General features: G+C 39.5%; 1 protein-coding gene across 3 annotated transcripts in view; it reads left to right on the forward strand.

Moving 5' to 3' along the window:
- Nucleotides 1-25,715, forward strand: part of Rnf130 (ring finger protein 130) — a 100,389-nt gene that overhangs the window by 13,010 nt on the left and 61,664 nt on the right. For all 3 annotated transcript variants that reach the window (NM_001290750.1, NM_021540.4, NM_001290749.1), the window contains exon 2: nt 14,436-14,630. In NM_001290750.1, the coding sequence (NP_001277679.1) occupies nt 14,436-14,630 (195 nt within the window). The remainder of the gene's footprint in view (nt 1-14,435; nt 14,631-25,715) is intronic.

Consider the following 25,715-nt stretch of genomic DNA (forward strand, 5'->3'; position numbering starts at 1 on the left):
TGTGTATCATCCCTGGCTGTCCTGGAACTCACTTTGTAGACCAGGCTGGCCTCGAACTCAGAAATCCGCCTGCCTCTGCCTCCCGAGTGCTGGGATTAAAGGCGTGCGCCACCACGCCCGGCTCAATTCTACATTTTTATTTGTAAGTGTTGGAGTGCTGATTATTTCTTACTGTCTCTTTTCCGTAATTCCTCAAAAGTCTTTTTGTTTGGTTTGGTTTGGTTTGGTTTTTGTTTTGTTTTTCGAGACAGGGTTTCTCTGTGTAGCCCTGGCTGTCCTGGAACTCACTCTGTAGACCAGGCTGGCCTTGAACTCAGAAATCTGCCTGTCTCTGCCTCCCAAGTGCCACCACTGCCTAGCTTCCTCAAAAGTCTTATTAGTGATGGAGTTTCTTGTTTCTGTTGTCACCAGACTAACTCATGAAACTAAAAATCCTATATCCAGGTGGTGGCAGTTGCTATAAACATTCATTTGTCAAGTATTTGACAAATGGAGAAAAGAGACATGAAATAAAAAACGTAAAGTAATTGTTACTAACTCCCTGACTATTCTAAAACATTGTGATACTAACAGTTCACCCTCACTTCCCTAAAGAAATGGTATTTAAGCTGAGGCAGAAGCCTGAGCACAAGCAGATACTAAAGAGGAAGACAGAGAAAATCACTTCCTTTTTTTTTTTTTTTTTTTTTTTTTTTTTTTGCATGAAGACCAAAGGGTCCAAAATACTCAGTGAGCAGCATTTAGGGAGTAAGGGGAGGATGCTATACAGAAGGGCTGTAAAGGGAGGTAGTGTCTCCTAGACTTTTGGGGATTGGGACATTATAAAAGTGATGAAAGATTATTGGAAGCGGTCTTTGTGATTTTTTTTTTTTAAATCGTGGAGCTGAGGTTGTCTTCAGAGGCAGTGTGTGTGTGCTTAGCATGTGTGACAGTCCAGAGTGGAGGCATCATTTCACACTGGGAGTATGGGACCAGTCAGCAGCATCACCTCCATCTAGCATGTGGCTCAACCTTCAGTTCCCAGAACCATAGAAATAAAAAGTCATGATGGGGGAGCATGATGGGAGATGCTGCTAGCTTATTTGTTTTCAGGCATTTTTTTTAAAAAAAAAAGATTTATTTATTGTTATATGTAAGTACACTGTAGCTGTCTTCAGACACACCAGAAGAGGGCGTCAGATATCATTATGGATGGTTGTGAGCCACCATGTGGTTGCTGGGATTTGAACTCAGGACCTTCAGAAGAGCAGTCAATGTTCTTAATCTCTGAGCCATCTCACCAGCCCTTTCAGACATCTTTATGAGCACACAATAATTGGTTTCATTATAACTTTTTCATAGATGTATTTAACGTACTTTGATCATATAAAATTAATAAAACAAATTGTGACAAGATAAGTGTTTTATCATTATCCTATTTGTGTTTTGCCAGAAACTTAGGCCTCTTGCTTTCACCAACCTTACTCTCGTTGCCAGGCATGGCGGTCCAAACTCATAAATTTAAATTGATGGTTTTCACATTCCTTACCTCCATCATTCACCTCTTAGATATATATATGTATATATATTTCTGCACTGGCTTCCAGTGTCCATTGTTTCTTTTTTCCCAGGCTATTCCTTATAGTCTGAGATCCTTCTGTGTTCTGTAGCTTAAAATACTGTCCATGGTGGTGTCATGTCTGAGCCTAACCCTGATCCTAAAAATGGCCCTCTCTTCCCAACCTTACAGCACATGGCCGTGTGTGTGTGTGTGTGTGTGTGTGTGTGTGTGTGTGTGTGTGTGTGTGAGAGAGAGAGAGAGAGAGAGAGAGAGAGAGAGAGAGAGAGAGAGAGTCAGTCCAATGTATGCATTGTACTTAGAAATAATAGGTACTCAGTTTTCTTTGGTACAAGCTGACATCTTAAGGCCAGTACTTAGGTTAGCTGGGAGCTGGGCGTGGTGGCGCAGGTCTTTTAATCCCAGCACTCGGGAGGCAGAGGCAGGTGGATTTCTGAGTTCGAGGCCAGCCTGGTCTACAAAGTGAGTTCCAGGACAGCCAGGGATACACAGAGAAACCCTGTCTCAAACAAACAAACAAACAAACAAACAAAAGCAACAACAAAACCCCCAGCTGGACTAAACCTATATTTCTAGCTTCATGGTGACGTTTAGCTTTTTGCCTTTCTTTTCCAAATTTGATTTAAAAAAAAAAATCCTTCATCATAGCTAAAGAGAGCAGATTTCACAAGTTGAAGTATTAGCTCTGTCAGTTTCTTTTTGTGTTTCTTTGCATTGCTTTTTAAAGCTATTTGTTAGTTTATTGAAAGTCATTTTAGCTTAAAAAATATGATATAAGTAGTTCATGCCATTTTACAACACTATAATACCTTTTATTCAGGGCACCTCTCATGTATATGGAACCATCTAAGATGAAAATTCAGAAAAAGCAACTAATGTTGATAGTTAAATTAAATGCTGATAGCAATTTCTTATTACCAATTACTGAAACAGTAACTTTTACAAATTTTGTAATATTTAGATGTACAAAGTCAATATATCAAAAGCAAACCAAAAAGGCAGTTGTACTTTTTGTATGCTAGGATCAGTTAGACAATGAAAATTTTAAAATACCATTTAAAAACATAGTATTGGTGGTAAAAACTACAAACCATTTTGTAAGAAAGGAGATGAAGTAAACAATGTTTTTCATATTCATGGATTCAGAGACAGTATTCTATTTATTTATTAATGTTTGTTGTTGTTTTTTTTTTTAAAGACAAGGTTTCTCTAGTAGTGACTGTTCTGGGAAGGAAGTGCTATGTAGACCAGACTAGCCTAAAACTCACAGAAATCAACCTGCCTCTGCCTCCCAAGTGCTGGGATTAAAGGTGTGCGCCATCACTGCCTGGCAGCAGAGCAGAGAGTATTCTTAATATAGCACTACTCTGAATTGACCTATACAACCCTATAAAAATTACGTGGTGTTTTTGTTTGCTGCTCCTCTTCCTCTTCCTCTTCTTTTTCCTCCTCCTCCTCCTCCTCCCCCTCCTTCTTCTTCTTCGTTTTAGAGACATTGATAAATGGCCCCTAAAACTCACATGATAACATAAGGGACATAATAAAAAGTCTTGAAAAAGAACAAAAAAGTTCTGGGCTTGGGAGATGGTTCAGTCAGTAGCATCTGCTGCACAGTGTAGTGGCTCCTGCTGTGGGTGGGCCATGCAGAGGGTGGGCCTTGTGCTAGACTTTCTATTTATTGATAGTTCCTTGAAAGACACTGATATAAAAGTATGCTTCCCCCCTCTTTGAGAGGTACTTTCAGAGATAAGTTAAGACCTACCTCAACAAGTGTCTTTGATCATTTTGTACATAAATGTTTGCCTTTTTTTCTGTGTTCATTGCTATATAGACAGCTTGGATTATGAAAACTTGAAACTGCCTCTTGTATGATTTCCTCTACTGTGACTGAGTTTATGGCTGTTCTCTTTCCCTGTTTCTTCCCTACCTCCTGTCTTAGCTACTCAGCTTAAACATTTCTTAACAAGTGTCTTCGGCCTTGTTAGGGTCAGCTATACAGCTCCTAGCTTGTTTCTTGTACCTGATGTTATTGGACCCAATAGTCCAGTCTTTGTCAGTCTGGTCAAGTTCTAGGACTAATGGTACTAGAATAAAGAGATGATTTAAAAATAAAACAAAGGCCGGGCGGTGGTGGCGGACGCCTTTAATCCCAGCACTTGGGAGGCAGAGGCAGGCGGATTTCTGAGTTTGAGGCCAGCCTGGTCTACAAAGTGAGTTCCAGGACAGCCAGGGCAACACAGAGAAACCCTGCCTCGGAAAAAAAAGAAAAAAGAAAAGAAAAAAATTTTAGCCGGGTGTGGTGGCACACGCCTTTAATCCCAGTTCTGCGTTCGAGACCAGCCTGGTCTACAAAGTGAGTTCCAGGACAGCCAAGGCTATACAGAGAAACCCTGTCTTGGAAAAAAAATAATAATAATAAAATAAAAATAATAAAAATAAATAAATAAAGCAAAAGTGCACCCATATTCTCTATATGTCTGCCCAAGGGTTAATGTCTTGGATACTGTTCTGAATTATGGCGATAGGGTCTTGTTATGTAGCCCAAGCTAGCTTTGACCCCTGGGTTCAAATGATTCTCCTACCTTACTGTCCAGAGATTCTGGGTCTGCAGTCTTACTACACTGCACTCAGCTTCCTCTGAATTGTATTGTAACTGTTGTTTGAGACAGAGCCTCACCACGTAGCCCAGGCTGACTAGAATTTGACAAATCTCTCTCAGCCTGCTTAGTGCTTCAACTCCTAACACCTGTCACTGCCTAGCTTTGCTCTGGATTCTTGGTGGTGTCCTAGATCCCTGTGTGCAGCAGCATTATTGAGTCAGTCATTAACTTTGGTTGGTCTTGTGGCAGACAAAACCAGAAGGCTCTGTTGACTGAGCTGGGTCTCTAGATATTCACTTCCTGACTTTTAACAGGGAATTCAATTGCATGTGTTTAAGTAGATGATTCGGTTGACTAGGAACTCAGTGCCAGAAGATAACCCAAGAGGAAGTACAAATTCATAGCGAAATATCTAGCAGGCAGTTGAATGATAAGTGCTAAATTTCAAGAGAGGTTTAGACTTACATATTATTGTCATGTAGGTGACTTCTTGCTGAGAAAAGTGAGCAGTGGACAGAACCTTGGAAAATGAGGAGTGGTGAGAGACAAGTAGAAAGCATGATGAATAGGAGCCAAGTAAAGAAAGGGCCTGAAGAGTCATATTCAATACTGAAATCCTTTCTTGGAATAGGCAGTAAGGTAGTTTAAATACTTAACACTTTTGTTGTGCTCTGGTACCACTTTTGTCTGAGACTGAGCTACCATTTTTACTTGCTTGGATTTATAGCATTGCTCTTGAATGAGATATTTGTTACATCAGTTGTAATAAAAATTATTTTTGAGCATGACTTTTCATGTAAAGTGATTTGTATTAGCCATCATTTAAAATTGCTTTTAAGATGCTTTTTATTATGCCATGGAGAACATCCAACAAATATGTTTGAGTTCTAAGGATGTGAAAAATAATCAAAATCCATTTGAGATGTTCAGTAACTAAGTACAGAAGACAAATGATAATGGATAGCTATTGACAGCTCAACTTGCTGACAGTCGGGCTGTGCATGACTCTTCTTGCAGTGCTGTCCCATACAGCTAGCACTGTAAGTGTGCAGAAGATATTATGTTGCCTCCTTTAAAATCCTGAATAAAAAGAAAATAACTTTTGACATATTTCTTTAGGACATGGCCAAAAAAGTAAAAATTGCCATTTAGGAAAATAAATTATGTACTTTTTAAAACATTATATTCAAAAGTAAAAAGTGAGTAGAATAATATTCAAGAGACTACATAGTTTGAATATTTTGTTAAAAATAAAGCTAGAGGATAATTGAAAGGAGCTTTGAATTTTTAATTAGTTTTATTTAACATTTAAACCGATAACACATTCAAGAATGGGAATAACAGAAATGTTCTTAGATATGAAAATGCAACTTTACTATAACATTTTCCTTAGAAGAATTTCCGAGGGATGGAGACTACTGATGGAAGGTGAGATGTGAGGAGGGTGTATATCCATCCACCCACCCATCCATCCACCCACCCATCCATCCACCCATCCATCCATCCATCCATCCATCCATCCATCTACTTCCTGGGTGCAGGGGTGCTGAAATACTGGTTTTACATTGTTACCAGCATTTCTGTGTGAGTGTTTTTGGATGATGTTAACACCTGAACTCCTAAATTAGTAAAACTGATAGTTCTTCTGTAGGCTTGTAAAGAACAGAAAAGTCTACCTTTTCCCTGTGTACTGGCTAGTTTTGTGTCAACTTGACACAGCTGGAGTCATCACAGAGAAAGGAGCTTCAGTTGGGGAAATGCCTCCCCGAGATCCAGCTGTAAGGCATTTTCTTAATTAGTGATTAAGCGGGGGAGGTCCTCTTGTGGGTGGGACCATCTCTGGGCTGGTAGTCTTGGGTTCTATAAAAGAGCAGGCTGAGCAAGCCAGAAGAAGCAAGCCAGTAATGAACATCCCTCCATGGCCTCTGCATCAGCTGCTGCTCTCTGACCTGCTTGAGTTCCAGTCCTGACTTCCTTTGGAATTGAACAGCAATGTGAAAAGTATAAGCTGAATAAACTCTTTCCTCCCCAACTTTCTTCTTGGTCATGATGTTTTGTCCAGGAATAGAAACCCTGACTAAGACACCCTGGTAAGAGCATTCTTCTTACCTGCCTTCTGCATGCTTGCCTCCTTATCTGCTTTTGGCTTCAACCTACTTCAGTCGGAATCTCTGGGTCAGTGAGATATAGAAATAACCCTTCCCTCAAATATATCACGTAGGTTCCTTACTTCTGTGTTGCTTACTCGGTGTTCATCTCTTCTCTCACCCTCTACCCCTTGACTAGATGTCACATTAAAGCTCATGGTGCCTGGAAGTAGATGGCTCAATTAAATAGGATGTCTAGGGGTTCGTGGTTTAGCTCAGAATAGAGTACTTTCCCAGCATATATAGGGGTCTGTGTTCAATATGATTTCTGGTGTTTTGTTCATTTAAATAAGATGCTGGAAGACAGCTCCAAGTGTTAACTAGTCCACTAGTTACTAGTACACTAATGTACTAGTGAGGGAATAGACTATGATGAATTAGTTTTCTAAGGAGATCCTAAGCAGCGAGAGAAATATAAGAAAATTAGAATCAGGAAAGCTTTGGCTGATCCAAAAGGAACTCACCTCTTAATAAGGGATTCCACCATTCTGATAACCCCTCTCAGGGAGGCTGCGTCTGCACATTTCCAGGCTTTTGTTTCATCTTTTCTGTAAAACTACAACTCTGCTGCAGGAAGAGAGAAGCTAAGAACTCTCCTCTCTCTAGTTGTCATCAAAAGGATAAATAAGCCTTTTTCCCTTGTCTGCCATATTCTTTTAGAAGTGGCCTCCTGGTGGCTGAAAGGCTATGTGTGGTCCTATGGTCTTGCCTAGGAAGTGAGGGAAAGCAGCCTGCAAGTGAATAAATTAAAAATCAGAATGATTTGACATAGATGGACCTACAAAGACGTCTTCCAGGCCTCCTTTCCTGGAGCTGGGTAGAAATACTCAAGAAGTACTGTTAGCTCATCAAAATCAAGACTAGAGTTTTCTTGGAATGAGAAGAAATGAATCCCTTTCCTGTATAAACATGTCCCATGGTCCCCTCCTGATTCTTGGCTTGCTGTTGACTTGATCTGCTGTGTATGATGGGTAATCAGATTCATCAAAATGAAAGAATGAGAAGCACATTTTAAAAATATGGTTGCTTTGTATATCATTATCCTGCTAAGAAAAAGCATAAAGTATGAAAAACCTTAGACTATGTTTAGGGGGCAGGTAGAAGAAGAAGAAATAAAGATAGCAATACTCAGGACCCTATGAAGAGCTGCAGTTTGCAGCAGGTCATAGCTAGGATGCGATTGCTTATAGCAGTGGTTCTCAACCTTCCTAAACTGTGACCCTTTATTTAATACAGTTTCTCATGTCATGGTAAACCATAAAATTATTTTCATTGCTACTTTATAACTGTAATTTTGCTACTATTATGCATTGTAATGTAAATATCTGATATGAAGGGTGGTCTTAGGTGACCTCTGTGAAAGGATCATTAAACACACACCCACAGCCATGCCCAAAGGGGTCATGACCCACAGGTTGAGAACTACTTGCTTAGAGGTCAGTTTGGAAGAGAGTGTCTTGAGATGACTGGAAGTCAATGGTTTCACTGGAGTGGCTGGAGGCAGAAAAGTTAGAAGTGAAATGTTGATGAGACAAATGGACATCAGCATGGTGGTAGGTACAGACCACTCCTGAAATAGCAGCGGTAAAGAGTAGTTTTAAGATCCTAGTGTTACTTCTTTGAAATAGACAGGACCAGAGGGTTTAAGCAGAGGGCAGGCAAAAGCAGGAATAATCATTGATAGAAAGTTCCTGTGAAATGGCTAGAGTGGCTCTTTGTTACTCTATTATAATACTAAACCAAACCAGAAAAAAGGGATTAGAGGAATAAAACACACATATGTACCATACAGGATATTTTGTCATCAATGGGTGTGTGTACTCAGGTGGTCCCATAAGATTATATCACTTAGTGATGTCATCACCTTATTAACTTGTCTGAGCATGCTCTATAATATCCATACTACAAGGATTATCTCCTAACCACACAGTTCTCAGCACAGGTCCCTGTCATTAAGCAATGCATGATCATATGTACAATGTTAAGAGAGAACAGAAATGAACAGAAAAGAGAAAAGGAAATATAAAACATTTTCAGCAACACTTAATACCCAGTAAAAGCAAGAAGAGCAGTGGTTCTGCTCCCATCCTCCTTGTTACAAAGGTTGAGAACCACTGGCTCTGTGAAAGTATAGAAACATAGCACAGGTCCTGTCCACAAGTGGACAAAAGAATGAAAGCTACACATAACTTTAGTAGCTGGCCACTAAAAGTAAGATTTTTGAAAGTAGGACCAAAAATAAAGAATATTGGTTTTTTTTTTCTTCATAAGACTTTTTTTTCTGTTTTTAAGTCATAAAGGCTAGAACTTTTCAATCAATACAAGGAAAGAGAAAAGTTAGAAAGAGGAAATTTGTAGACTAAAGAGATTATAATCTTTCAGACTAGAAAAGGGAAACCAATCAGAACACTTCTGCCAATGAAAGCCTTCAACCCTGGTGTGTTTAATCTTACCTGTTTATAGGAATCAACTCATAAAACATGAACCATCAAAGACCACTGACACAGAGACTAGGGCGATAGCTCCCCAGGTGGAATGCGTGCTGCACAAACATGAGGACCACTGTTGGGATCCCTACTGCCGAGGGAAAGCTGGGTGGCATGGCAGGAGCGGGATCCTGTCTTGGCATGGAAGATGGAGAGTGATCCAAGGAGATGCTGGCCATCAGCCCCAGGCCTTCACATGTACACATTTGTGTCTACCTAATCCCATGTGAATACAGTTGCTATCGTATAAACATATGCCAAAAAAAGATATTTAACACAAACTTTTTAGTGTCCTTTTTTTTTTAATTTCACTTGATCACTCTTCTTTTATAAGTATGTTTTTTACTTTTATTTTTTAACTAAGAAATGAAGCTAGGGCTTTACCCTTGGCCAGGAGATGACAAAACTACAGGAGACAAAACTACATTCCCTAGTCCCTCCTTACATCAGATCAGTCAAGTGTTTTCCATGTGCCAGACATATTGGAGGAGATGCTGGATCTCACCTTCTAAAAGAAAAGAGCCAAAAATAAACAGCCAGTTACTGATACAGTACAATGAATGCCAAAAGGGATGCAGTTCTAGGGTACCATGGCAACTTTAAAGTCTACCCAAATCAGTCTCTGGAAGAAGGAAAGCATGCTGGAGAAGACATTTTAAGCAGAATTCAAAAGCTCAGAAAGTGGTTGGCCAAGGGTGTGGTGTGATTAGCATTTTAGGAAGAGGAAATAAGACACACAGGCTAAAAGTAAGAGGCCCTGTGAGCCTAGAGCAGCCTATAACCTGTTTTAACCGTACCAGCAGAAAAGCACTTGGCTGGGTTCTTGCTTCTGTACCACCCTCACCCCAAGAGGTTCACAGCAAATTGAAGGTTCTTGTGGCTTGGGAGGGAACCATTAACCCACACAGAACAGGGTAACTGCTCCATGTGTGAGAAACTTGACTTTTATTAGGTAAAATTCTGTTACATTAATCATGTGCCAAGTTTCAGACTAGTAGAATGTGAGAATGGATTTTTATCCATTAGTTCAGATGAGTAACCTTAAAATTTTGCATTGCTTATTTAATACTTCATTTATCTTATGTTTGTGTCTGTGTTGACTAGTGTGTGACATAGTATACATGTGGGATTCAGGCCAGCGGTGGAAACCGAGCGATCCTCTACTTGAACTGTGTATAGTCTGGGGATCGAGCTGAGGTCATCAGGCTTGTCAGCAAGTGATGAGCAGCCAGCGCACTGCTCTACAGCCTGGAAAATATTTATATCTCTAGGGCAGAAGTACTGGTCAGTGGTAAAACACTTGACCTGACATGCCCAGGTTAGATCTCCAGCACCACAAATAATACGAATAAAGTAAAATCCTTAAATATTTACATTTTTCTTCATACTGGAATATTTTCCTTCTCCCATTCCAAATAAAATCTTTCTAGAACTCTGTCACCTTAAATTTGTACTCCACTTTCTGGTAGATCTAAGGTTCACTGTGTTGTTTTACTATTAGGAATCAGTCCTAAGGCCTCAGGCATACTAGCAAGGATTCTTCAGCCGAAGCCCCAGCCCCAGCCCAGCCCGTATTTTAGATATTTCCATGCCCATCCTTTCTGCTTGGACAACTTTTCAAGGGTTCTGTTTACCTTTCACTGACCCTGTACCATATGTTCTTTTCCTTTCCTGCCTTTCTAAACACTCTGCTTCCTAGTGTTTTCTCATTGTGCTGATACTGTGTCAATCATACACCTCAGTGAGCTTAGAGGTTCCATAAGTTCTTTCTTTTTTATTTATTATTAATATTATTTTAGTTTTCAAATTTTATCTATGCAGGAGTTCTTCCTGCATGTATGTCTGTGCACCACATACATGCCTTGTACACAAGCATTATAGAAGAGAAGTTCAGAACCCTTGGAACTGGAGTTCCAAGGCTGTGAGCCAATATCTGTGTGCTAGGAATTGAACCTTAGTCCTGCACAACAGTCAAGTGCTCTTAACCACTGAGCCATTTCTCCTGCCAAGGACTATAAATTTTAAGAATAGTGGTTATCACATTTTTTTTCTTTGATATTTGTTTTGCTTCTGAGTCCGTAAGTTATAAAATGTACTTGTGAAGCTGGGAAGGTGGCTTAATTGGTAAAGTACTTGCCTTGCAAGCAAGAGGACCTGAGTTGGATCCCCAGAATCCACTTTAAAAATGCCAGGCATAATAGGATGTATTTGTAATCCCGGAACTGGAGGTGAAGTCAGGCAGATCCTTGGGACTTTACTGACCAGCCAGTCTAGCCTAATCGTGAGCCCGTCTCAAAGAAGATGAAAACTGTTCCTGAGTGTTCACACCTGAGGGTGTCCTCTGGCCTCCATATGCACACGCACACACTTCGCACATGCACATGGACATGCACACACATTCATAAAAAGTTCATCAAGGTGAGGATCCCATATTTGTTTGGTGCTTATCAAGAAGGAAATGAAAGCCTCGTTATTGTTTCTGCATTCAACAGGAAAATGTATACAGGGAACAAAATTTAAGACTTTGGGTTTTTCTTACTATTTTTTATAGTGCTGAGGCTTTATAGCAGGCCTTCAACACATGCTAGGCAAACACTTTACTGCTGTGCTATCCCCAGGCCTTAAGTTCTTATATAGTGTAATATTTTGTAATGTCTGTAATTTCAGATTTTCATTATGATTTGTTTGCTCAGTTCTGCAACTAATGAATGCAAAGAAATTAGGCAGTTCTCTCTTAAGAAATTTGAAGAACGTGAAAGTAAAGTGGTTCTGAATTTGAACAAAATTGCTAATGACATATTTTAATAGTTCATAATTACATAGATAATCCATGCTTCAATATGTTTTCACAAAATAAATTGTTTAAATACAAACAAATGGCATTAAATCTGCAGTAGAACCACTTAATCACAATGGGCAGCTGTTCAGAGCTATCAATACCATTTCATTGTTCATTTATTTTTATAATTAGAAGGAATAATGAGGTAGGATACATACACTACAGTATTAAGTGGTTGTGAAACCTCATTTTCTTCTCCTGAATAATAAATACTGCTTCCTGAAACAGGAGCCCACATGTCTCATTCTTGTAGTTATACATTGCATTCTTACTGATGTAAATGCTTTTGGAACCATTTGCATTTGAGTGAATTCTATGGAGTAGGAGTAAACATATACAGTCTATTTATTGTTAGAGTTCATTTGGATCCAGCAGTTGTTCTAGAATCTGTTCTTAGTGGGTGGGGACTCCTGTAGAATTTCACAGTTGTCTGCAGTAGGCTTGCTGGATTTTGTTGGGCATACCTTTGCTGTTCTTTTGTAGCCTGAGAAAACTAGGGATGTTCTCTCACCACCAGCAAATAAGTTCAGTTTTGTAAAAATTAAAAATCCGAGATGAAGAAACCTGTCAGCTGCTCAGCGTCAGTAGTTGGTTTAGACTTTGTCCCCCTGGTATTGCTGATGCAGTAATCACGTTTCCTCTTGACTGCGTTGTAAACCTATGTGGAGCCACAGAGAGAAAGGACGTCACAGAAAATTTAAGTTTTGTATGGAACAAATGTGCAGATCCTTTTGGATACTCTCTTGCTGTTGTTTTGTTTGTTTTGTTTTGATTATTTGTTTTTGAGACAGGGTTTCTCTGCCTGCCTCCCGAGTGCTGGTATTAAAGGTGTGTGCCACCGCCTCTTGGCATCCTTTGGACATTCCTTAATTTGCATTTTCTGCCAGTTCATTTTGAAAAATATCAAATGAAACACTTAAAACCCTGTTTTTGTTTCTCCCTCTCTCTCTCCCTCTCTCTCTCTCTCTCCCCCCCCTCTCTCTCCCTCTCTCTCTCTTTTTGGTTACTCCATTTAATATAGTGTTGGATAATTTTCTAATATTTACATGAGTTATTAACACACCTTTTCAGTGCTTGTATTTTAGAACAGCGTAATTGCATAATTATCTGTGTAGCAGGTACTGCTGGAAGGTAGACAGCCTGCCCTGGATTTTAAAGCTTCATAATGTAATGGCTGTCTCTGTCACTAGTTGAGGAACATTGTGTGACAGGCTTTTTTTCAGTTTAAGTTTTCTCTGATGCTGGGACTAGAACCCAGGACCTTACATGTGTTATTCAAATGAGTTACATCCCTGGCAATTTACATGGACTGTGTTATCCTCCCTTTCCACACACTCGCACATACCACTTTATTTCATTAATGAAGGTGTAGTGTGTTAAGCAGCAGAAATTGTAGGCAGTACCTATCATAACGCATTGTAGAAACATGTACCTCCTACTTTCTACATATCTAAAGTCCTTTCATAGAAAATGTTTTTATTGTGACCCTTCTCCTTTCTCTCTTTCTCTCCCTCCTTTCCTTCCTCCTTTCCTCCCCCCCCCCATAAGAAAAAAATTGAGGAACAAAATTTAAATGGGAGTGGTAGGTGTTACTTTTCATACTAGTGACATCTTTATTTTTTAGTAGACAAATACTATAACCATCTGGTTTCTTTTGCTTGGCAACATGCTTAAAGAAAAACATTTTCCTACTACTGTTCTCTATATATTATGGTTTTACGTTATTACTAGCACTCAATACTGAGTCATGATTGGTTTACCTGTGAAGTTACCGTTTGGTGTCAGTGTGCTTGCTCTGTGTGGTCTCTTCCTTTTTTGTTCATAGCACACACAGGACAGACATGATGGGTGACGGGGGGCGGGGGTTGCCTGCCCTCTGCTCTCCACCCCCTGCTCCATGTCCCTGCTTGCTTCCCTGCCTTTGGTGGCTTTTCATAGCTCACATTTCTCCTTATAGATCACCCTTTTCTCTCATTTTGACTTGTTCTAAATGGGCAGGAGAAGCGAGGGCTCCTTTGTAGTTTTGCAGAAAGTACCAAATGTGTAGGATCAAAGATCAAGGAACTTAGTTTGACCAACGCAAATGTGTTTATATTTGGAACAAAGTCTCTCCAAAAATCTAGAACTGTGGTTATGTAGTTTGTAGGACCAGTGGATAGTCTTGGTGTTTACCTGTAACCTATGTTATATTTCTTAATGTAGATTTGTGGAGTTATTTTTCCAGTAAATATAAATTAGAATGGTGTTTATTATTCACATTGTTTTCACTATTAAATATAGGCTCAAATTTTAATTTTGTGATTTCCTTTGGCATCTGTTAGGAAGTTTGTTTGCCATGTTTGTGTTTCAGTGTGATTACTTGGTTGGTAGCTGAATTACTTTGGCCTCTTAACTTACTCCAAGCAAAATTATCTGTTTCATCCTAGTGGTAGTGGCGGCAGCCATGTGCTTAAAGTTGGAAGTGCAGATGAATAAACTAGAAGGCAGGGCAAACTGTCACCTCCGTGTCTGTGTTTGTCTTGTCTTCTCTTTGTATCTATCCTGGTTTCTACTCCCTTTTTTATTTTATCAATCTGTAAAGTAAAAAAATAAATCCCCATTGTTTTATTTGCAGTACAAGTGAAAACCTTGTGGAGTCTCTTCTTTCTCCAAACATTAATCAGATGCATTGTGTTGCCCTTTGTGGAAATCCATACAGCCCTGCTGCAGTGAGCTTCGGATGTGCGTAGTATTCAGGGAACAGAAGGACACTTCAATAAAGATTTATTGACTTATCTTTAATGTGCTTTTCTTTCTGTTGTCTAGTTGCTGATCATCTGGGCTGTGATCCTCAAACACGGTTCTTTGTCCCTCCTAATATCAAACAGTGGATCGCCTTGCTACAAAGAGGAAATTGCACCTTTAAAGAGAAAATATCACGGGCTGCTTTTCACAATGCGGTTGCTGTAGTCATCTACAATAATAAATCCAAAGAGGAGCCGGTCACCATGACTCATCCAGGTAAACAGGAAAAGGGGCTTTAGATTTCTCTTTCTTTCTTGAAATTACTACTTTGAGCATTCTTCTACCTTTGGTGAAGTCATAATCTTCGATGTAATTCTGTGATCGCACTAACTTTGGTATTGTCACTTGTGGAGATCCATGTCTTTTTTTCCTGTGGTTTTTCTTTAATAGTGACCAAAGCAGTCTGTAAAGCTCCCTCCTGGCTGCTCAGGATGGAGCTCACAGTAGTTTTGCTCTTCTACTTTTGTATGATGACTTTAGTTATCATGTACTTGATACGGGACCCTTTTCCCAGACTGCTTTGGGTTCTCAAGAATTACCTCTCCAGGAAGGAGTCTTTCTATGACATTAGCATAAATGCTGAAGCTGCCTCAGTGATGAATACATACAGCAGTGAGATACCACTTCTTCATTTCTTATGAGAAGCATTTAGGATAATTGTTTGTATAACAATAGTTGCAATTTATTGAGCATTTACATTATGTATGTATGTATGTATGTATGCATGCATGCATGCATGTATGAGCCCACCACTTTGCTGTAGGTTCTTAGGAACATTCGGTATTCTTGCAGAAGCCCTAAATTTGTTTATAAGCACCTGTGTCAGATGACTCACAACTACCTGTAACTCTTAACTCCAAGAGATCCCATATACACACACACACATATTTAGGGAAGTCCTAGTTTTACAGAACGGAAGACTGAAACTGCTAAGAGCCTGCTAAAGAGGGGTAAGATCAAAGTTTACTAATATCTATTTAGTTTCATGAGCCTGGGGTTTAGTTAGTTTTACATCCCTGAAGATTTTATAGTATAATGTCTTTCTTAAGAGATTGCCTTTTTTTTTTAGAGAAACACCCTTGTTTTTGTTTTGTTTTGTTTTGTTATACTTATTTATTTGTATGTGTGTGTGGAGATTAGAGAACAGCTAGAGGGAGCAGATTCTCACCTTCCACATGATGGGTGTTCAACAGGTAGATTCCAAGAGCTAGGTGGCCAGCCAGCCTAGCTGAAACAACAAACTTCTGGTTCAGTGAGACTGAAGGCAGGAAGGTGGAAAGCAGTAGAGAAAGATTCCTGATCTCCTACACCCATGTGCCTGCATAATCACAGGCATGCACGCACACACGCGCACACACACACACATAGGTGAAGAGCTGGAGGTTTGTCAGGTGGTGCAGATTTCTCATCTGCATTACTCACAACATCCATTTATTCTTTATCATCGATTGTAGTAACAGCAGAAATAAAAAGGTTCAGATAATAGAGTTTGGTGAATTCCAAAGGAATTACAACTTCTCTAAAGCACACAAAATGGAGGTATACATAAGGGCAGAAGTAGCAAGATGCACCACACTGTGTCTAGAAATATGTCAGTCCCACTGAGAGAGACCTCATAAATCAGTCGGAAGGTAAACCTAATAGTACAGTGGATAAAGGATTTAGTGACTAGACATTTTATTAGTCATTAGAAAAAGTGCAATCTAAACAATAAGATAGTTTCACACCCACTGCGGTAAATGTTCCTGTTGTTGGGAATGCAGCACAGGTTTGGAAACCAGTTTCTCTCAAGTTAAGTGCAGATTTACCATATGAGCAAGCTGTCTTCTCCCTTTATAAGAGAGCCATTACAAGAGAAGCAGGAAAAATAAAAGTGAACAAGAGGGGAAATGTCCACAGAGATGTACATTTAAATGTCTTAGTAGAGTATTTCCAATAACCAAACTTGAAACAACCTGAATACCTAACAACTCATGAGTAGAAAAAAAACCAAAACAATATATGTCCATAGAGTAAAATTCAGTTTATCAACTAAATGGGATTAACCGGGCTGCAGAAAGATTGCTGTGAGTTAGGGATCAGACTAGGCTATATGTTGAGTTTCAGACCAACCTGGGCTACAAAGTGAGACCTTGTCTCAAAACCCTACAGATACATGGATAAACCTCAGAAGCCAGACATAAAAGCCAACTATTGCCTAGTTCCAATTTATATAAAATATCTAAGAAATCAGATTTAGAGACATGGAAAGCAGGATTAATAAACATGAAGGAGACAATTAATTGAGTGTGGGAGAGCTTTCTGGGCATGATAGAAATTTTTTCAAGTTGGATTGTGGTGATGGTTGTACATCTCTTTAAACTTACTAAATTGTGCACTTATAAAAAGCAAATCTGGGCTGGAGAGATGGCTCAGTGGCTCACTGAATTTACTGGCTGTGCCTGTAGATCCAGAGGACATCCAGCCCCTAGCCTCTTTTTAAGATTTATTTATTATGTGAGTTTACTGTTTCTGTCTTGAGACACACCAGAAGAGGGCACTGGATCCCATTATAGATGGCTGTGAGCCACCACGTGGTTGCTGGAAATTGAATTCAGGACCTCTGGTAGAGCAGTCAGTGCTCTTAACCACTGAACCATCTCTCCAGCCCAGCCCCCTAGCTTCTGTATATACCTGTACTCATGTGAGCATACCCATATACAAGCACATACTTTTTTTTAACCTAAAAAGAAAGGAAGAAAGGAAGGAAGGAAGGAAGATAGAAAGATAAGCTTGGTGTCATAGTGGCACATGACTTTAATCCCAGCACTCAGGAGGCAAAGACAGGAGGATCTCCGAGTTTGAGGCCAGCCTGGTCTACAAAGTAAGTTCCAGGACAGCCAAGGCTCCCCAGAGAAACTCTATCTCAAAAAAAAAAAAAAAACAAGAAAAATAATATATAAAATTAGATTATAATAAATACTATAATAGTGTTTAATATATAATTAAAATTAAAATGTATTATATAAAAATAAATATATAATTATATGTACACAATGTAAATTATTTGATTAAAATATTTTTAAATGCAGACTAAAGATAAACAACATAAAATAAACTTCAGCCAAGAACTTGTCATTTTATTCTACTGGGGAACATGAGACAAAGCAAAGCAAACTCATTAAAAGAGAATGCAGTCACAGGAATACTTAGTCTGCTTCCTTTTGCTTTAAAAGACGTAACTGGGGACAGTTGACAAAATAAGATTCTTTAACTGAAACAATTCTGTTTCTTCAATTACTCTTACTTTGATACACCATTGATTGTTCATGAGATAGTCTCAATACTTGTATTTCCATTTTAAATGTTCAGAGTAGAAATTACGAGTCTGTAAGGATAGAACCAGTGCTTAAGTGGACAGGTGTAAGGAGAGAAGTGTGCTCTGCACCGGGTGCCTCTGAGGGCTAAACTGAAAGAGCAGCCATAGATCCGGAATCTGCTTTCTGGTCAGATAGAAGCCAAAAGTTAAAACTATAAGATTATTAGTGTGATATTTAAACAAAAGTTATGTGATTATTTAGATAAAAGGCATCGGTAGTGTCTTAATAAAAAGCAGTAGACTAAATCTATCCATTGAAAAGATTTCTGCAGCATAATTTTACATTTTTAAAGATTTGACAATAATATGCCATTTTATTTTGGAATTATCTGTAAGGAGGCTCATCTCTGCATGTGGGGAGGCTTCTAGGTACTTTCTCCAGAAGAGCTTTTGCCCTGCTTTCTTTGAACTCCTAGGCTGTTGCTCATTGTTTCCTGTTTTCCCAAACAGAATAAATTCTTTGTCCCAGCCTGTTCTTAGTAGGTATGCCATTTGTTACATATTCACTGTCAGAAAAACAAGACAGTGGTCTTTGTCCAGCTTACAGATCTCCATTTTTATAGCTGTTGCAGCCTCTTCTGTTTTGTTCTAGTCTCAGAATCGTATCCCAGAGTTTATCATGGGCTGAGGGCTAAGAGTTTGTCATTGCTCAGTGGGTAAAGTGCTCATGTAACAAGCCTGATAACCTGAGTTCAGATCTCCAGAACCCACATAAAAGCAGGGCACCATGACTTAGGAGCTCATGGGCCAGATAGCCTGATGTAGGCAGCAGTGAACAGGAGAGGGCCTGTCTCTCTAGTGCTCTAACCTTCGCATCTGCCCTGCCCTGAATGCCTGCACGCCTGCACTCTTGTACACTGACACATATTCATTCATTCATTCATTCATTCATTCATTCTCTCTCTCTCTCTCTCTCTCATACACACACACACACACACACACACACACACACATTTCTAAAAGTTTGTTATAGACTTAAACTTTGTCACATTGGTTGTAGAAACAAAATTAGGTTTCTATCAAATGATGGAACATCTTTAAAGTTGTGAAAAATTTTGACATGGAGTTTGAATATTAGAGTTTGAATCTTATTACAAGGCTTGTGAGTTTGGACAATTAACTCTTTATATATTTGTTTGTAAAACACCTGAAAAATGTCTGCCTGAAAAAAGTCTACCCATTAGAGTGAATGTGAAATTTATTGATGTAATGGGTTTTTTAAAGTTATACAACTTTTGTGCCTCCGATGACAGCATCTCTTACAAAATTATGAATTAATGCATTTATTTCTTTAAGTTTGAGGTTGGTACTTATTTTATTCCTAAGCATCTCTTTCCTTGTTTTTCTGACACGATTTTCTATACAGCTAATTATTTTTAAACTGTATTCATGATATGAAGTTGTAGACTATATATTGAGCATTCTGTGAAATACACTGTAGGATTCTGAGTATTTTCCTGAAGCACATGTCCACCATTGGAGAGACACATATGTGTGACATTTCACGATGAGGGGACCTTTAGACATAAGGCTTCTGACCATGAAATGTAAGGACTTATCAGAAGGCTTGACTGAGAAGGCTTCATTGTGCCGGGCTCTAAATAGTTAAGATGATTTAAGATGTTACCAGAGAAAAAGGAGCTAGCCGGTGCAGACAGTGACTGTTGTGGAGGGAGTCTGAGAATAAATGGGAGAAAACTAGGTTGAGCCAGCTAAAAGAAGCCTTGTTAATTAGATCTTTTTTGTGTGCTTTTATCAGACCTGTACATATAAACTTGGCACATGTACTGGCTAGTTTTGTGTCAACTTGACACAGCTGGAGTTATCACAGAGAAAGGAGCTTCGGTTGAGGAAATGCCTCCATGAGATCCAACTGCTTCTTGGTCATGATGTTTGTGCAGGAATAGAAACCCTGACTAAGACAGCACACATGGCACATCTTTTTACAGACTTCAGTCAAGCATAGAAAATAAACATTGAATTATGATTTCAAGAAGGCTTTAAGTTGAAGGGATCTGAGTGGTTCCCTTGATAAAAATGACTTTTGTGCAGAAGCCCAAATGTTTGAGGAAAAGTACCCTAGGCAGTAGGTGCCTCCAAAGCAAAGGATCTGTATGGAAAAGAGCAAAGCAAAAGTGGCTTTAAGTCTGGGCTAAAGATGGGTATGGATAGGAACAGAGGTTGACGTAACCAGAGTGGCTGGCCATGGAGGGATGGGCGAGGTAATTACAGGCAGAGTATGCCAAAAGCAACAACTATTATTCAGTAACAGTGCGTGGGGATTTTGAAAAAAGGGAGGTAGTGCTCTCTAAGTCAGTGAGGTTGATACCATTTATTGTATACGGCGTTGCCCCAGCTGGTATGTGGTGTTCTCCATAGGTGTAAAGCCTCTCTTCAGCAAGGGAGCTGAGCAGCCCACATAGAGTGCCTGGCTTCTTCCCTAGCATCTAATACTTGAGTACTTGGAAAATCCTAAAAGAAGTATTGGGTAGGCCTTGCGTGGCAAAAACAAGACCCACAAAACACAGTTCCACAAGGTAAATGAAATGCTATGAGGAAGAGTATTAGGAGAGCCCAGGCAAAAGACCTGACTGATACCAGTTGAAATTTGGTTATAAAAAGGGTATGTATTTCAGTCTTGTGACCTAGACCAGAAGCCTATTAACCTCTGAGTAGTGCGGTGAAGTAGAACAAATGTATGTACAGAGCATCTGAAGCCCTCTGGCTCCCATTCTTTCAAGGAGGCATTTCTTGATGATGAGTCTTCAGATTGTGGTCTTCCTCTAGTGATTCCTTGCTCTCCATCTCCCAGACAAGGCAGTCTGCTCTAGCCCTTGCCAGACGCCATTCTCACGCTGTAGGGAGGCAGCACTTCTTTTCAAGGACCTTGTGTCAGAATTATTTGTGGTGCAACTATAAAATCATAAAGATATTAATGCCCGGACTCCTTCTTCCCCTAGACCTGTAGCTCAGATTCTTGAGGGACGGACACTGGGATCCATGTGGAGCCCACTCTTGTTTGTTTGTCATCTGACTTCAGCTTCACTTCAGCATCACATCGATGCTTCTCGTTGCCACACAAGATAAACTGACATGAACTGACGGCCAAGAACAGAGAGACAGGTGCCTTTCCTTGGCAAGTTTACAGTTCAGGCCTTGCCATCTTCAGAGACTGCCTTTGTTCCTGACAGCACTGTCCCTCTTCTGTCATGCTGCCCCATTCCTAATCGACTGGCAGTATGGAAAGGACCCTGAGTCTCTGGGATTTTTTCTTTCCTTCCTCTTCTGTATATCAGTGAGCAGTGTGCTTTGAACAGAGTAACCATGTAGCTTTGATTCCATTGACCTGTTTAGTTTTGATAGTTGACTTTTCTACTCATATTGCTTAAAACAGATCTTAAAATTCCACATTTTAAGTGAAGCACTGTTTTTCTTGCCTTGGCCATGTTTCTAGAGCTTGCTGATGGTCTTCTCTTTGGGAACGCCCTTCATCTGGTGGTTGAAGGACATCGTCCCAGTGCAGGGGAGATGTGTCACTGTAAGATCAGTAACAGGAAAGACTGTTCAATATGTGGTTTTACTTGTTAACTCCAGTTAGCAGGAGGAGCTCTGTGTTGTGTGGCCTGTGGATGTATGTGGTGGTATAAGGGAGGTACGGGCTTGGGTAGTAGAAATAAAACACATTTGTCTGAAAACTAAGACTAGGGTTTATTTTTATGTAGACTTTACTGCCCCTCTTTAGTGGTCTGAATGAAATCTTATCAGATCATTGTCTAATTGGAATCTATATAGGTCTTTATGTCGTTAGGAATGTGTGGACATTCCTAACCAAATAGTGGTTTTTCTAATCCCCATGTCAGTAGCAGTTTTACATCTCTAGGACAGAAGCAGTTGGCTAGCTCTTCTTCTATCAAGTTCTTGGGGAATACTACTTATTAACAGTAGAAAACATACTTTATAAAATACAGAAAACTGACTTTGAATACAGAAACATACAAAAATTAGTTTAAAACAGTCACAAATATACTGCAAAAATACCATTACAGAGCAGTAATTTGGGCCACTTACCATGAACGGGAATGAAGAATACAGTCATGCTGCTGTATTAGCACTTAAGGAGTTTGATTTGTTTTTATTTGTCTGTTTGTTTTTTAACTTCTCCCTGAATATGGGTCTAATTACCTCAGAAAATATTGAGCCTATAGTTTTAACTGCACTGCTATGACAGGCAAAGTTTAAATTGAATGTTCACGTTTGTCTATATTTCTAATATTGCTCCTATATTTTCTATGAAGTGCACATATATTTCTTAAAACATTAAAAAATGCTATGTATAGTAACACACACTTTTAACTCTGCACTGAAGAGGCAGAGGCAGGCAGATGTCTGAATTCAAAGCTAGTCTGGTCTGCATAGTGAATTCCAGGATATCAGAGCTACATAGAATCTCTGTCTCTGCTCCCCAGACCCAAAAATAAAATTAAGAAATGTAAACCTGAAACACTGGAACAAATAGGTTTTTTGTCCCTAAGATCTGTTTTTATTTGTATGCCTGTGTCTCTAAGTGTATGCCACATCTGTACTGATGCTGGTGGAGGCCAGAAGAGAGCCAGATTCCCTGCTTGCTGGAGTCCCAGGTGCTTGAGAACCGCACAGAGTAAGTGCTCTAAGAGTTGGAAGAGAGCAGCCTTTATCTGCTAAGCCATTTTTCCCCTAAAGCAATAGTTTAAATAACGACTTCATAAAATAAATGTAGTAAATCCATTTTAAAACTTCCCAATGGGTTTTTAACTTTTCCTTAATTTACATATCTTAAGTAGATGGAGAATCCCTTATAAGTTTCTGGTATTTGAGTACAACCTGATCTATTTCCCTTCTTGTCTGAGTCCATCACTTGATGTGCTTTTTTTGTCTGTCTTGTGCTTTATCTTTTTTCCCACTGACCACAGAAGAAGAAGAAGAAGATAAAATTGAATTAGGAACCCACGTAGGTTTGGAATGCTGGTTTAGAAATAGATTTCATGGGGTTGAGGAGATGGCTCAGGAGGTGAAGTGGCTGCTGTTAGAAGTAGCAGGGCCTGAGTTCAGACCCGCAGCACTTGTAGAGAGCCAGGCACTGTGGTCTATGCACTAAGGCTGTGGAGACAGGCAGATCCCTGGAGCTTATTGGCTCGTCAGCCTAACAAAGTTGGTGAGCCCCAGAGTCAGCCAGAGGCCCTGTGAGATAGCTCAGCAGGTAAAGTGCTCGTCATAACCTAAATTCAACTCCATATGTATTCAGTGACATATGGATATCCTCAAACGCTAATAAATTAGATGATTTTTAAAAAGTAGAGAGTGGTAGAGGAAGACAACCATACATATATGCATGCACACCCCTACATTTACACACAAAATAGAAATCTATTTTGTGTCACAGGTTAGAAGACTAACAGATGTATAGTGTTCTGATGCCTGGTGTGAAAGCTAGCCTGTAGGCCACTCTCCTCCACCTACTTAAAAGTATTTTATAAGACAGTTATAACAAAGCATAAGTGTAGAAGTTTTACTTGAAAAGGACACAACACTAGGGAGATAGAATCTTGAAACACAAATAATAAATAAGAAGGTATTAAGATGACATGCAAATTGGATTTTTTAAAATCAGTAACAAAGGTTTGTGAAGGTGTCTGGTTTAAGGAAGAGTTCAAATGGAGAAATCCTTGGACTCTTAATTTTGGGAGGTCATTATTATTGGCTAATTTGTGCCGGATTACTAGGAAAACACCTAGCCGTGCCCTTGTGAGCATAATCTAGTGTGAGGAAGTAGTAACCTTATGATACTCTTGACATTAAAGATAGTATCTTCATTTTTAGCATTTTCTTTTAGCAAGATACTTAAAATACAGCTGTCCAGAAAAGAACAAGATGGAAAAACTGTAAATTGTTTCTCTTAATGAGCATACTTGAAATTTGAATGTCAGAATGAACATTAATAGTAACTATTTTAACCTATGACTCCATACTCATAAAAGGCAAAAGAAAATGGAAATTTCATGATAAGTGGAGTATTTGCCTGGTCTCAAAGTGCTTCCTCACAGAATATTTACTGATGACACAGGGGAAAAGAGTAGCTTCATGGTTCAGATGTCTGGGGGACGTCACTTGACCGATGATCAAAGCAAACAGCAGTAATGGATGGATCAGGCCTGCACCATCTGGCAGTGGGAAGCACAGGACGGCTTATGTGTTGTTCCTGCCAGAGGAGCGGGACCTGGGCCTCGCTGCGAGGAAATGAAGTCTTCTATAGAGCAGCCGAGCTGCAAGCTCTCAAGGTCATCACCAGCAAGCAAAGACAGAGGGACTGTTTGAAACTGACAGACTCTTAAAAAACCTGATGGCTAAGCACTTTAGACAACTGTGGTCTACATGACTACAAAGAACCTTTCTGGGGAAACTGGGGCGATATGAAAAGGATTCTGAAGTGACATGATATAATTTATCCATTCAGAATCATGCTTAATTTGAAGGGGTTGTTTCCCTCTCCTCCATCTCTTGTGTGTGTGTGTGAGAGAGAGAGAGAGACAGACAGACAGACAGACAGAGATTGAGATTAATTATAGGAAAAGTATATATGTATGTATGTGTGTATGTATGTATGTATGTATGTATGTATGTATGTATGTATGTGTGTGTGTATGGAACAATGAGGCGAGGCATCAGGCCACCAACTCACCCTCAAAGATTTTAGGTTCTAAATAAATAGATACAACTTTTCTGAAAGTTTGTTTTTTTAAATTAGTGAGTTGGAAAATATATATGAAAATTACATTGAGAGTCCATCTCACACACACACCCCCGCCACCCTGAAACTGAATAAACAAGTGCTGGTGAGTTTCCTGTAGTAGGTAGAATGACAAGGAACCTTTATGGTACACCAGTGGAGATGCAGATATGTCCAGCCACTATGGAAATCAGCAGAGCAGTTCTTTAAAAACTAAAACTAGAAGTGCCATATGATCCAGTTGTACCACTCCTGTGAGTGTATCTGAGGGGATCTAAGTCAGCATGCTACTTCACAGCGGTCACAGTGGCTCACTACACAGTCAGTCCAGACGTCCACTGGCAGCTGAGTGGGTGGAAAGTGTGCTGTATACCCACATTAGAGCTTTTTTGAGGGTTTTGTCATCTTGCTTTGTTTTGAGACAGGGTCTCACTTATGTAGCCCTGCCAGTCTGGAACTCAGAGGGAATGATTTGAGAGTTCTAGGAATAGTTCCTATGGGGAGAAAATGTCAGAAAAAGGACTCCAGGAAAATGTTTTTGAATAATTGAAAGACTATCATGTGGAAAAGGAGTTTTCATTGATTTTGGAATGCATAGCCTGAAATTGGAATGTTCCAGTTAGTGCCACTTCGTGATTTATATGTCCATAAATCATGATATACGATGTTGCACCTTAACAGCTAATGGTATTTGTACAATCAGTAGATGAAATATAATTTTCTTGGTGCTGCTTTTCGTAAGTACAGAACCCAGAGTCATGGAAGACATTTAGCCGTGGATGGACATTTGGAAGTCCTTAGTTGGGTAAAGAAGACTTCCTTTATACTAATGACTTATGACTAAAGCTGGTTACTTTGAAAGGACTGGTATAATTTGTAGGGTACTTAGAATCTGTTGGAAGTGGATAACCACTCCAAACTTTCAGCCAGAAACTGAGATTTATATAGCTCTTTATTCCTAGTGTCTCTCTCTCTCTCTTTTTTCTTTTCTTTTCTTTTCTTTTCTTTTCTTTTCTTTTCTTTTCTTTTCTTTTCTTTTTATGACAAAGAAAGGTCTAGAACAAGATTTCCAAGTGAGCTCCCAACCAAGAGGTAGTGTGAGAAGGGGAAAGTTGCACCTAAATACTCACCGTCTAGGGTTTCTATTGCTGTGATGAGCACCATGGCTGTAAAACAACTG

Source organism: Mus musculus, chromosome 11, assembly GCF_000001635.26.
Source record: "Mus musculus strain C57BL/6J chromosome 11, GRCm38.p6 C57BL/6J".
NCBI lineage: Eukaryota > Metazoa > Chordata > Mammalia > Rodentia > Muridae > Mus > Mus musculus.